Here is a 13,948-nt window from a genome sequence, read left to right as displayed (position 1 = left end):
GTGAGATGACCACCTTGGCTTTTGACTTCAAAATAGGCAGTTTTTCAGTAGCCCAGGGAGTGCAATGTCTGGAACTCTAGGGAAAAATGTGGATTGGATATGGAGATTTTCAATTTGTCAGACTGAAAATTCAGTCTTGCCAGGTCATCTAGCTTTTTAAGGAAAGCCAGAAATCTGATTTCTTTTAAATGTAAAATCTCCCAATTTTAAACTGTAATCAAACTTAAAAAAAATACATTATAAACTTTAAGTTCAAGGTGGTTCACAAACGTGTTTTACCTTTGCTCTATTGTATACAGTATAATACTACATTTTAATAATGAGAAATTAAGTGGCTAATAAAAAAGACTCATAAGTAGTAATAGAGTCAGAAGTAGGTATTGAGTCTAGGTCTTGTTATAAAATATTCCCTTCCTTTGTGATTTTGATTACACTGAAGAGTGTGCAGACTGAGAAGAGAGAAGGGCAGAGAGCAGAACTCTGGACAATTTTAATGTTTAAGCCATGGCGAGAGGATTAAGAGCCCAGAAAGACACTTTGAACAAGTAGGCACAGAGAAAAGTTGAAGCCAAAAAAACCAGAATCTAGACCATGAAGAGTTTCTGAAAGGGAAAGAAGTCAATGGTGTCACATGCCACAGAGAAGTCCAAGTTCAGTCCTTGGGCTTATATAGAATATCCTCACCATGATCACCTAGGAGGTCAGTAATTTAATGTTCAACCTCAAGTAACCACATTCTTTTATTTGTTTATTAAAAGTAATCCCATAAGTGAATCTATACTTATTTCAGAACAAGTAGTTTAAAAAAAATCTCACAATAATGATTTTTTTTAAAGAGATCTGGAAACATCTACATTTTACAGTAAGCCTTACATTACCTAAATGCAGGGCTCACAAAGTTAAATATCTACAGGAACCAGGTAAAAAAAATGAAAGAGAAATAAGAACGAATTTAGGAGAAAAAACTTGAAAAACCTGTAGAATACATGCCCTTCCTAAAAAGAACAGCCGCAGTCAATTTTCAAATTATGGCCATTTGGGACAATCTTGCCAGGTCATCTGTTTTTTCGAGAAAAGTCAGAAATCTGAAATTATTTTATATAAAAATCTCCCAATTTTAAAATGTAGCCAATTAATTTAAGTTTTTTACAGGATACTTTGTGAAGTTAAAACAAATCCATAAATAGGTCTAAGATGGTTTTATCTTTGCTCTATTAAACACAGTACAATATAGCATTTTAATCTTATACACTGAAGGGAAATTAAGTGGTTAATAAGAAAGGCTCATAAGCAATAATAGAGTCAGATCTAGAATCTAGATCTTGTTCCAAAATATTTCCTTTCTCCATAATTATACAACCTCTTTAAGACGTGAAATGTACACATTGGATAGCCAAAGATACAAGTTAATAATCACAACAAGCTACAATAAATTTAGGAATGATGGCCTGAACCTTATGTTTAATTAATCCAGATGCTCTGTCTCTTCTGAAATGTTTTCAGGTACAAGCTCCGGAAAATTATTATGACACATCAAATCAATTGTGCATGCCTTATATATGTTGCTTTAAATGTACAGGACACAATGCTATCTTTAAGAAAAGTTTTAACAGTGAAATAAATATCTTTATAAAAGTTTTTAAGATAGCATCATGTAGATATTTAAATTTCTGGAGTAAACTTTATTGCTGGTAGAAAGCGGGACTCCAATTATTAAGATATTAATGCTTTATTTATAGTTCAGACCATACTTATCCATCCATGCAACATATATTGTGAGCCTACAATTTCCTGTTCAGTGAATAAAGTCTCAAGCTTAGAGGATATACATTTAAACTAATGATATCAATAAATCCTGGAGTTTAAGTGCTAGTTATCCAGGAGGAAGGGGTTAGCACAACTAATTCTCTTTGCCCTTATTAACAGCCCTCTGGCGTGGAGTATACTGATTGTGGAAAAACCAGGTATGACAGCCTCAAAATCAGAGAGCTTGGTGGGACATAGATCCAGGTATTCTGGCTGAGAAACTGAACAAAAAGTCTTTTTTTTTTTTTTTTTTTTTTTAATGTATCTTCTCTTTCTCAAGGAATTAATGCATTCCTTTGTAAAGCAACTTTTAAAGTCCTGCCTAAAGTTAGCTATGTCCTCGATTTACGCCACCCCAATTCATGTCATGTTTTATTTTTCTTTTGGGAGTCACAAACTAGTTTGAACTTGAAAAACGTCTTCTGTTGCAAGAAGTATGTCTCGCCGGTTAGAAGGAAGAATCCGTTTGGCGCCAGGGTCATCAGAATCTAGCAGCGTTCGCACAAAATCTAATCCAAATCCCAACCCACCAGTTTTTACTGCGGCAATTTAATATTCTCAGCAAAATCAGCACGGCCTCAAGGTGTCACTGGGCCTGGCTCAAGCTTTTGCCTACACTTTGGCTAAGGAGTTCTGAAATTAGGTACACGTCCTGCATTTCCTGGGTGAAATATTATTTACAGCCAGGGCCTGAGAAAGCCAAAGCTGACAACAGTTGAGCTGCAGCGCGGTGCCGCCGCCATGCAAGCTGGTCACACACCGCTCACCTTCACAGTCAGTCTCCGGCCGCCCCCAAGCCTCCTGGCTCTGGGCCGGCACCGGGTTAGAGACCCACAGCCCAGCGCAAAATATCACCACGGCAGCGGGGCTCGCGCACCGCATGCTGAGCCACCAGCTCTAATCGCCTCCACCACCAGCGCTGCTGTTGCCAGACGCTGCTACCGGACCATAGAACCCAGCTAGAGACTGGAAAGAATCTGCCCCGAGTTGCTAGGACAAATGACGCAACCCCACAGGGCGTTTCTATTGGCTCTTGAAAAAGGAACAAGAAAGGGGCGGAGCTAAGGACCCTTTTCCTGTCCCTCACCAGCTGACGCGTGCGCACTATTGCACGCGCTGTGCGACTCTAAGGGAGCGCCGAGAGACTCACTAAAGACATTCGCTGACTTCTCGGAAGGGAAGGCGGGATCTTCACGCTGATTGGTGGCATAGAGGAAGCCCGGCGCGACAGACCGGACGCAGTGGGCGGGCGGGAACGTGAAGTCTCCGCGGTGCCTGATGGGGCAATTCGGTGGCGGGTAGCTGTTGCGGCAGGGGTCCGCTCGTTACTGCCGTCGCAGTCCCTGCCGCCTCATGGCGGCCATCGGAGTCCACCTGGGCTGCACATCAGCCTGCGTGGCCGTCTATAAGGTGAGGGGCTGGGGAAGTTGGGCTATGGATTTCATGTCAGCCACCGCTATCTCGGCACCGAGTTATCTACAGGTTAAGGACGTCGTGTTGTCGGCCTAGGAACGTCGCGTGGAGGCGAAGGGCAGAGCATGCCGGGCCTCGTCCCCCCACGGCTTCTTTGGCAAGCCTGCTGCGCCCTGGTTGAGGCTTCTAGCTACGCCGACCGCAGAGTTCGGGGATATGTGCAGGCTGGATGCCCAAAGGGATCCCGGGGACGTCGGAGCCACGGGATGCCCGGAGGGCTCCTGACACTACACGACCGCAGGATGCCCAGAGGGGTTCCAAGGATGTCAGGGTCACAGGGTGCCTGGAGGAGTCTTGGAGATTGCGTAGCAGTAGGGATTGCTTGGAGAAGTCGTGGGGATGTGGCCAGAGGATGCCCAGAGGGTTTCAGAAGACCTCAGTGCCTCAGAATACTCACGGAGTCGCCGGGCACCGGGTACGTTTTGACTGCAGATACATATGTCTGTAGGGTTCCCAGGATAGCAGGATGCCGGGAGAGATCCCGGGGACGTCCTGGCCACAGGATTCCGGAGGGGTTTTAGTGATATCAGGGCTGCAGATGCTCAGAAGGGTCTCGGTGACGTCATGATCTCAGGTTTCCTGGAGGTAGGCAGTCTCTGCAACGTCAGGGCCACAGGACGAGCTGAGTTGGGCCTTGTATGTCTGGTATCCAGAGGGGCGGGGTGCGAAGATCTGGAAGCTGAGCAAAGCCCGCGCTTGGCTGTGAAGCTAGTTGGTTTTAAGTACTCTACAGACTTGGTCAAAGAGTTCCACAAGGAGCTGTGGCCTTTCTCTCTTCAAAACGAGGCAGAAGGAACAATAATAATAACAAACTCCCCTGTTCCTAGCCCCACGTTTAAATGTCAAAAGATTTCTAAGGAAAGATCAAAAGAATTAGTGCTACTTGATTTGTATAAAAGGGAAGAAAGATGTATTTGTGGGAGAGGTAGAAAGGCTGATGTAATAGATGCTTGTTATTATTTTGTGTAGAAAGGTTGTTACACTGTTTGAACCAATAGTTGACTATGCAGAGCGGACTGAAAAACTGAGGCAGTTCTTCATGGAATGTTATCCTTTCACAAAACGTAGGAAATTAATAGTGGTAATTAAACCTACGAGTTTAAAATATTGATAATAGTAACTTTTCTTTCCATCTAGGTGGCAAAGTAAAATGGCCCACATTCATTTTAAAGGAACTAATGCAGTTGTGTTTTTCCCTAGGATGGCCGGGCTGGTGTGGTTGCAAATGATGCAGGCGATAGAGTTACTCCAGCTGTTGTTGCTTACTCAGAAAATGAAGAGGTACTATTCTCATTTTTGTATTTAGAAATAATGAAAAATTACATGCATTATAACATGTTGCTTTTTTTCAGGTGGTTGGATTGGCAGCAAAACAAAGTAGAATAAGAAATATTTCAAATACAGTAATGAAAGTAAAGCAGATCCTTGGCAGAAGGTATGGAACAAAGTGATACTTTTAAATATGGTAAAAAAAAAAAAAAAATGTTTATAAATTCTAGGCTTAACATAAAGTGAAATGGAACTAGAAACATCACAGTTTGTTATTTTGTTCCTTTTTATGACTGAGTCCTTTGAGAGAATACCCCAGTAGGGCTGTTTCTTTTGATTATTGTTGGATCTTATCAAGGATGGAATTCTCACAGATATTTGATTTCTTGCTTTCAGGTCTGTTGGTATTGATAAGTGCCAGAGGTGGTAATTTGGACTTTTCATTTTTTTATATATATATTTTTTAACAGAGGAGAAATTTTGTGGGAATTTGAAGTTTTCTTTGTGTGGTGCTTGAATTTTTCAAGATCTATTATAATTGGCCATAACTTATGTAGATGCTATTGATTTTCTTCCTCAAGACCCTTTGTGACACTTTCTGGGAACAGACTTTTCCAGTTGACTTACAAATTTTATCATTAGAGAGACAGCTTAATTAATGTCTTATGAAAGAATCAGGTTAATCATCTGTTGTAACTTTAATTAGAAGATTAAAGAGGCTTGCTTCCCCAGACTTCTGTCTCCTCAAATTATAGATTATCATAATAATTAATGGTTTTCATTTTCACTAGATAAGTAGTACTTGATAGAGTGTTTTTAAATTTTCAAGTGCTTTCACATCTATTATTTTATTTCATCCTCTGAACATCTCTTTAAAGATTGGTAGGGCAGGTACTATCTGTCCCTCCCCATTTATGGATGAGCAAATCAAGGTACATGGAAATTGTGGCCTATCTAAATTAATTAGAAGGGTGAAGTAGATAAGACTGCATTTCAGGTCTCCTAACCCTCAGCAGGGGGACAGGTTCTGTCCACCCCTCGCCACCTCCCAACTAATGCTGGGTATTGAACCCAGCTACATGCACAAGTTGTTCTTCCACTGAGGTACACCCCCAGCCCTGTCTCAGTTTTATATAATAAGAATTTAAGTAGACATATCCTTGTGTTAATTTTGTCTTTTGCCTATGTTTAATTAAATCCAACTCAATGTTAATATTTTTACCTTGGGATGTCAGAGACTAAGCCAAAAACTGTAGCATTTTGGAGAGAATCCAGATATTTGTGATGATAAATTTATTCCCATATCCTTTTACCTGTTGTTAAAACTTAGGACAAACATGTTAGAAACAAATTGGCTAGTGTCAAATATTTTCAAATCATAAGGTAGAAAATAGCAAGTGATCATAATAGGTCTTGAAGCTGGAATCACTGAACAGCCAACAATTTGAATTGTAATTAAACTTTTTATTTTGAGGTAATTGTTATTTTACACACTGTTCTAAGAAATAAACAGAGGCATCCAATATATTATTGAATTTACTACTTCCACCAGTAGTAACTTCTTGATAATTATAGGACAATATCACAATCAGGATACAGATATTGATATAATGAAGATACAGAATATTTGCATAGATCTGTTCCCTGGTAGCCAGTTTTTTTAATATATATATAGTTTCTTTTATGCTGCTATTTGGGGGTGGATATTTAGAGTGATGAAGTGGATGTCTTCTGCCGAATTGTGCAGAAAGTGTGATATTAGCAGAACAATTTAAATGTACTTTTCTGGCCCTGAAAGTAACCTTTTAGTAAAGGAGTGCAATAGTGGCAGTCAGATGAGTAATAAATAGCTCTAACATTGCTAGTTAGGTTAAGGTTAGTGAAAGGAGAAGTACACTTCAGATATTCTGCTTATACCATGGTCCTGCCAGTACCTTTCTAGAGTTAGTTACCTCATGGTCCAGGTTATTTTCCTCTTCAGCCTGTCTACTTACCAGAGGATGGAGATTATAGATCCAAAATTATACTAGGTGTTAGCCTTGAAAGCTTTTGGCTCTTTGTGGGGAAGCCAGTTCTTCTGTGAAGCCCCTGGTCCAGTACTCACCCTACGCAAACTCCCAAAGTTGGGCTTTCTCAGTCTTGGCCTCATGCCTATTTATGATCTACTCACAGGTAGCATTACTTAATTTGCTGCCAAAATAATCCTTACACCCTCCCTATAACTCTCATTCCCCTGTGGCCTTCCAGCCAGAAATGCGGTCCTTGGACCTGGCATCTCAACAATTAGCCCTGAGAGGGAAGAATCGGCTGGCTCCTGGAAATATACTGAGAGTACACAGAGCTTCCCCACACCTTCAAATTTGCACCTTGCTGCCAGGAGCTTGCTTCAGTAGCCTTCCTTCCTTCCCAACCCACTATGGCCACTTCCAATAGCAGTGCGGGCATCCGGTGGTCCAGACAGGAGACACGAACTCTTCTCTCCATACTAGGCGAGGCAGAATATATTCAACGCCTCCAGACTGTGCATCATAATGCAGATGTCTATCAGGCCGTGTCTAAGCGAATGCAGCAGGAAGGCTTCCGCCGCACCGAACGTCAGTGCCGCTCCAAGTTTAAAGTTCTGAAGGCATTATATTTAAAGGCCTATGTTGCCCATGCCACAAGTATGGGTGATCCACCTCACTGTCCATTTTATGATACGTTGGATCAGCTTCTCCGAAATCAGATAGTGACTGACCCAGACAACTTAATGGAGGCTGCTGCTTGGGCCAAGCACTGTGATCAGAACTTAGTGGCCTCTGACACCCCAGGGGAAGAGGGAACCAGCATTCTGAAAGCAAAAAGGAATCAGACAGCTGATCATCAGACTATCTTGAAAACAGTTAAGGAATCAGATGAGGATTGTCAGCTGAGAATCAGTGACCGGATGCAAGAAGCCAGTGACCTCGAGGACTCCTGGGCTGAATCCTCGGGTGCAGGTAACTCCCAAGCATGTGAAGAATTGGGGTCTCGGAGTCACTTGGTTCTAAACAGCAGTAAATGTTTGGATAGTGCCCTCTTCAGCATAGACCTTATTTCTGCCCCATCTCCACCCTTCTTTTTCAAACTTTGTAATAAGATAAAGGGCTCAAGGTTTTAAAAAGCCATAGCCCTAGGTATGTAAGAAATTAGAACTCTTTAAGCCTGGAAGACATGCTTTTTAGAACCAAACTAGTTTTGGCATTATTTCTTATGGGTAGTTAGGAATTTATGGGAATCAAATGGGTTGGATAGCTAGTAGAAAGGGGTTTGATAAGGCAGGGGGCATGTTTTGGAGGTGAGACAACAGGCTAAAATGTCCAGATTAAAAAATGATTTCCATTCCCTTGTGGAAAGAGGCCTTTCCAAGAACCATTCCTAATTTTTAACTGTCTCAAAACTGCTGTAACTCTGCTGCTGGCTCCAACCATTCCCTTACCAGGAGTGTCCTCTTTGCAACATTGTTGCTTTGTTTTTCAGGGTGCTCTCAAGGGACCCCCAGCTACAGCAGCTCCCACAACCTTTTCAGAGGTGCAGCTGCTCTCTGTCAGAGCAGCCCTATGACCAGACTGGGTGTGGCGGGTGAACCCAGTCCCTGCACCAGCACCAGCCGAAACACTCCTTGTGTAGCCTCCACACCGCGGCCTCCAGTCTCCTCTTCCAGAGTTGGTTTTGTCTCTGGTGAGGACAGGCCTTTGACCAGTGAGCCCCCTCCAAAGTGGGCAAGGCGAAGAAGGCGGTCAGTGGCCAGAACTATTGCAGCTGAGTTGGCAGAAAACAGGAGATTGGCACGAGAACTTTCAAAGCGTGAGGAAGAAAAACTGGACAGGCTGATTGCTATTGGTGAGGAGGCCAGTGCCCAGCAAGACGCTGCCAATGAGCTGCGCAGGGATGCTGTCATCGCAGTCAGACGCTTGGCGACAGCAGTGGAAGAGGCAACTGGTGCTTTTCAGCTAGGGCTCGAAAAATTGCTTCAAAGGTTGATTTCAAACACCAAAAGCTAGGAACTGGTTACAAAGGATATATTTCCTAAATGGTAGAAATTATTTTCAATGCCTGCCTTCTGGTACTCTGACTCCTTTTCTATATCCTCAGAGAAAAAGAGTAGATGAACCATTAATATGCGTAGTAGTAGGGAGTAAGCTTGTGAGTTCCTTTTCCTGAGATACTCTGCTAATTGAAAGACCTTTCAGAAGCATGAGAGGTGGCCTAATAGAAAATTGGTAGAGCCAAGTTCAAGTGAGCTAACTTGTCCTGGCTTTGTGACAGATGTGAGGCAATTTCCTTTACCTCTCTACAACAGTTTCCTCATCTGTAAAATGGTGGGTAGATAATAACTCCTGCCCTGCCTACCTCACAGGGTTGTTGTGAGGATCAGATGGCTAATAGATGTGAAGGGTTTAAACTTTTAAAAGCACTATACACATGTAAGTTATTATGCGTCTAACCTTGGCTTAGGCAAGGCCAGGGTGCGCATGTTAGTTTACAAGTATGGCCATGTACCATGACCTCGTTGCTTGGATCTTTACTTGTTTAATTTGCTTCATGGAGTATGAGATCTAAATTTTTTAAATCCCTCTGTGGCTCATTAGACTAGTATAGGCACAACATGTATTTGTCTCTTATAATTTTACTGCTGTGTCTCTGACATATCTACTAGTAAGTGCCCTATTTTAATAGTGAAACCAACTTTCCCTCCTTAATTTTACTAGCTGTTAGTCTTCTATCAAGATAAGGATTATAATTAGCTGACTGGGAACCACAATAGTGTTGTGGTTCATATTGATAGTCTTTGAAATGGTGAAATATTGGCTGTTTTATAAAATAGTAAATGTAAGTAAATTCTTTGCATTTCATATCATTTGGGTCCCTTTGTGTACACAAGTTATATCTTTAAAATTGGTTGCCATTTGAACATTTGGGAAACAATTTGGATCATATCAATTTCCAACTTACTGTTAGCTAATTTTGTTCCTTTTTATTATGTTTTTGCCTTTGGTTTTGGTTTATTCTTATTTTATTTTTGTTTAGTATGTTATGAAGGGCACACCCTTGAAAACTTTCCTTCCAGGGAACTATCCAAGGTTGATCACTTTTTCTCAAGTGGTATAGATAAAAGTTCAAGTACTTAGTGGCATCTGTTGGAAGAGAACAGCTTTGTTTCCTGTTAGCTCTGAGAACACTAGAGGGTGGTATGGATAGAAACTGCCTGCGATAAGTAACTCCTATTAAGCTCAAACCCTCATCAAACACACTCCCCCACCTAAACACACACATTCCCAGCGTGATAAGCAATGCTTCCAGTTTGCTTTAGAAGGAAAGTCATTACTTAAAACTCAGTGTTTTACTTAGTATTTTGAGGAAATTTAAATATAGGAGTCTTGGGCTTTAAAAGGCTTTCCTGAAGTCAAGAAGCTGGGAGGGGAAAAAAAAAATATGTGGGGAGAGGTTTTGTTTTATACACTGCAGGCCTGGGTTCATATCTAAATCCCAGAAGTGCAAATAGATAAAGAAGTGGTGAGAACAAAACTGGGACCTACCTGAAATGGTAACAAGCATGCTGCTCTGATAAATGACTGGTGGATATGTGAAGCAGCTGGTGTGGTAGAATGCACTGGAATCTAGTTAGAACTTCTAGGCTCCCTGTTATAGTTCATATGGTTAGGCAAATCACTTATCCTTTTTGTGCCACTATTTATTTAACTGTTAATTGAGAGATTTGTACTAGATGATTTTCTTCCTAGTACCCTTCAGTTCTAAAAAAAAAAAATAATAAGAAATAGCATAATTAAAAAGTGAAAACGAAACCTTAATTGTAACATTTTTAGTCACAGCAGCATATTAATGTATGTTTGAAATACTGGCAACAATTATATTTTAAGGAAGCATCCTATGGTATTAAAGTTTATTAATGTACCCATGAACTTCTAAGCACTGCATCAGACCTACACATTCCTTACTTTCAAGAAGCATGTATTAAGGCATTGAAATGGATACATATATATCCATTGTCTCAATTGTTTTAGGCCATTATGTGGAAGGATATGTGTCAGTTATTACTGGATAACACTAGATAAGTAGATTTTCTGTAAAAACAGGGAACTACTTGAAGGAGAGTTGGACCTGTCCCATATAAAACTACTAAGGTAGCAAAGAACATAGGCAGGATTTACTTGAGATAATAAGTGCTGAAGAACAAAAGTGAAATTAAAGTTTGGTGATAGATTGTGAATATCTAATGCCCGAAGTATCCATAATGTGGGAATAAAACTTGAGGGAAAGGTCCTGAGGAAATAATAGAAAAATCTGCTAAGAATATTAAGGGAAGAACTTGCAATAAAGGGAGACCATGTGCAAGAAAGCAAGCTGGGAATCCTACCTAAGCCCCAGGCCCAACCATTACTACCTGGATATCTTCAGACAAGCCTTTCACCACTCTGTAACTCAGGTTCCTCTTCTAAAGTGGGAAACTAATAATTGTTCTACCTACCTCACAGGGGTGTTGTGAGGATCCAATGAACAGATGAATGTAAAAGCACTGTTAGACCTATAGGCACTAAAATGTAATAGGAGTGGGGATGGAGACCCTGTAGCACTTGAGTGCTGGTGTGTACCACGCCTGGGGGCCTGATGACTGTAAGAGTTACTTGAGGAAGAGGAGAAAGTGGCATTGCTGGTAAAGTTTGTGATGCAATAGTAGGATTAACACTGCCTCCTAAAGACCACAATATGAATGAGGTGCTGTGTAGACCAGCTCCCACCACCTTTGTTTTTCTGTTAAGTAATTTAATCCTAGTGTGGACAAATAAAGTTTTTACTTGTGTGTAGTTGTGGGTCAGTCCGCTACTTCTAAAGATATCTGTGCTCCCTTGTCACCTCCATTCTCTTTCCACGTCTCTGCTTTTGAGTCTCCAGTGTCTTGACTGTGTGCGGTCTTAAGAGCAACATGTGCTTTCTGTTTGTGTAAGAAAGAGACCTTCTTTGCATGGCAACTAAGAAATAATTTTCTATTTCTAAGAGCTCTATAAATTGAATAAAAATATCTTTCCTTGAAAATTATATCCCAAGTGGTGGATAACCTACACATAGTTGGATAAATTATCCTGGTTAACTTAATTTTGTCCTAAAGAAAATCGCCAATAAGTGTCAAGCTGAAATTATAGTATTGGTGCAAAATCTCACTATTGGCACACTTTGTCCTTTTGGTTTTTTTTTTTTTCCTAAAAATATTTGGAATGTAGTCTTAACATTGGGTTTAGGAGGAGCAGAGAATGTATTGAATACTAAACTTTGTACTGAGGATCTGGATGCCAGCCAGTGATGCCATTACTGTACTTTGGGCTGGCTCCTTACCTGTTTTTCCTCCCATTAATTGATTTTTTTAGACAATAGAGAAGGAAGAGGAACCTGCAAGTACACTAGAATTATAAGCCAAATTAGTTCATTTTAAAGCCTTTTGTCTTCCTCTTATTTATCCAGTTAAAGGTCTTCATATATTCCATAATCTACATTTAGTTAATATTAATCTTAGGCTCTTATTAAATATTTTAGTCTGGTTTCTATATAGAATAGCCATAGCTCCTTGGATGACTACTAGGCGAGATGCTAATCTCTTCTATCTTAATTTCTAGATGAATTTAGCCAAGGATCAGAGATTCTCATCCCTCTTCAAGAGGCAGAAGTGCAGTGGTCATTTGCAGTATTAGTGGGAGGTGGACTGTTTAAGTGTAAAGAGACTACCTGATAGAAAAGACCTGGGGGCAAGTCGTGGCTTTGCGTCTTACAGGGTAATGAGTCATTGTCCCTCTCTGAACCTGTTTTATCTCTAAAATAGTATCCATCAAATGTATTCTTGTGGGTCAAATAGGTAATTGTGAAAATACTCTGTAGTCTGCATAAATTGATATTATCTTGAGCAATAAAACACTGCTTGCTTTCATGTTTTCTTTGCCACATACATTTATTTAGTACTTTGGGATATTATAAATCTCTTCTTCCATATACAACTGTAAGAGTTACTTGAGGAAGTACTGTCTTTCCATATACAACCTTCATACTTGTGCTCAGTCTTTTGATTTGGGGTTTTGATTTTTGTGTTCAGAAATCCAGCAACAAAGATGGTGTTAGATCTTTGCCCTTAGTTTACAATGTTATCTTCTTTTGTCCTTTTCATCTCAGTGGTTGGGTCTTCAGGATCATAGGTATGACATTGTTAAGATATAAAATCATTCACATTATGAAACACTGCCTCAAAATATTAGCAAGATCAGAATAAGTTATTTACTTTCCAATATGGAGCTTAATACTTCAGTGGAATTACTGTAAATAATTGTAAATATTCCATTTTATTCTGTTTTCTATATTTGAAAAATTTTATTATTAAGCAGTTTAATTTTTTTATATTTTAATGTTCAATGATACTGAAAAATATAGTCCTCTTTAAACTTCATATACCTACAGTACTAATTTTAATACTTAGCTATCTTTATATTTCTCTTTATGGACAGCTCTGATGACCCACAAGCTCAGAAATACATCATGGAAAGTAAATGTTTAGTGAGTATAGTTCTCTTATTGCTCTCGTGTCACAAATTAATTGCCAAAGATCACGTAATGTTGATTTGAAACTGCACTTTTTAAAAAATTGTTCCTCAGCACAATTATAATTTCTTTTATAGGTTGTTGAAAAAAATGGGAAATTACGATATGAAATAGATACTGGAGAAGAAACAAAATTTGTTAACCCAGAAGATGTTGCCAGACTGATATTTAGTAAAATGAAAGGTACTGAGCAAAAGAGATAATGAATAACTTTAAATCTTTAAAGAGTTGACCTTAAAAAAAAAAGCTGACATAATTTTGGCTTTTGGGAGAAGCTGAGTATAGAGCAGATTAGTAGAAAGAGCCTCATATTATAGAACTGGTTTGGCCACTAATTGGCTTTGTAACCTTGATTATCCTTTGGGTGAAATGCTTGGAAGCAGAAGTACTTGAAATTTCAGTGTTTTTCAGATTTGAGGATATGTGCATAGGTCTTAGAGTTGAACATCCCCAGTCCAAACATCTGAAATCTGAAATGTTCCAAAATCCAAAACTTTTTGAGCATTGGCTTGGAGAATTTTGGATTTCAGATTTTCAGAGTAGGCCTATTCACAATGTAATATAAATGGTTTGGGTTAGATGAGCATTTTCAGAGCTTCCTAATAGCAGCCAAATAAACATGGTGAATGGTGAATATTATATCTCTCAAGATGAACAGCACACTCTGAACAGGAGAGTAGGCAGATCAAATAGGTATGAACAAGCCAGGAAACTCTGGAGTAGATTATTTATAAGGGTCGTTTCAGCTCTGGATTTTGTTATGAATCTGTGTAGCCCTTAT

General features: G+C 39.9%; 3 protein-coding genes across 8 annotated transcripts in view; 2 read left to right on the top strand and 1 right to left on the bottom strand.

Moving 5' to 3' along the window:
• Positions 1-2,748, bottom strand: part of CDNF (cerebral dopamine neurotrophic factor) — a 36,377-nt gene extending 33,629 nt beyond the window's left edge. For all 3 annotated transcript variants that reach the window (XM_079108109.1, XM_079108110.1, XM_079108111.1), the window contains exon 1: positions 2,574-2,748. In XM_079108109.1, the coding sequence (XP_078964235.1) occupies positions 2,574-2,688 (115 nt within the window). In that variant the 5' untranslated portion in view covers positions 2,689-2,748. The remainder of the gene's footprint in view (positions 1-2,573) is intronic.
• Positions 2,749-3,045: 297 nt separating this feature from the next.
• Positions 3,046-13,948, top strand: part of HSPA14 (heat shock protein family A (Hsp70) member 14) — a 34,204-nt gene continuing 23,301 nt past the window's right edge. For 2 of the 3 annotated variants that reach the window (XM_079107914.1, XM_079107913.1), the window contains exons 1-5: positions 3,046-3,216; positions 4,480-4,560; positions 4,632-4,714; positions 13,074-13,122; positions 13,245-13,350. In XM_079107914.1, coding sequence (XP_078964040.1) covers positions 3,160-3,216; positions 4,480-4,560; positions 4,632-4,714; positions 13,074-13,122; positions 13,245-13,350 — 376 coding nt within the window. In that variant the 5' untranslated portion in view covers positions 3,046-3,159. The remainder of the gene's footprint in view (positions 3,217-4,479; positions 4,561-4,631; positions 4,715-13,073; positions 13,123-13,244; positions 13,351-13,948) is intronic. The other variant, XM_079107915.1, reaches the window with a different exon arrangement.
• On the top strand, positions 4,635-12,505 carry MSANTD7 (Myb/SANT DNA binding domain containing 7). 2 transcript variants are annotated; one of them, XM_079107917.1, is made up of 2 exons: positions 4,635-4,714; positions 8,047-12,505. In XM_079107917.1, exon 2 carries the CDS (start codon positions 8,127-8,129, stop codon positions 8,568-8,570), a length of 444 nt encoding a protein of 147 aa, XP_078964043.1. In that variant the 5' UTR covers positions 4,635-4,714; positions 8,047-8,126; the 3' UTR covers positions 8,571-12,505. The 2 variants fall into 2 exon arrangements, with proteins under 2 accessions (XP_078964043.1, XP_078964042.1); XM_079107916.1 differs by lacking the exon at positions 4,635-4,714 and adding an exon at positions 4,733-7,526.

This window comes from Sciurus vulgaris (genome assembly GCF_902686455.1).
Source record: "Sciurus vulgaris genome assembly, chromosome: 12".
Classification (NCBI taxonomy): domain Eukaryota; kingdom Metazoa; phylum Chordata; class Mammalia; order Rodentia; family Sciuridae; genus Sciurus; species Sciurus vulgaris.
Note: the sequence above shows the minus strand (reverse complement) of the source record. Positions and strands in the feature narration are given on the sequence as shown.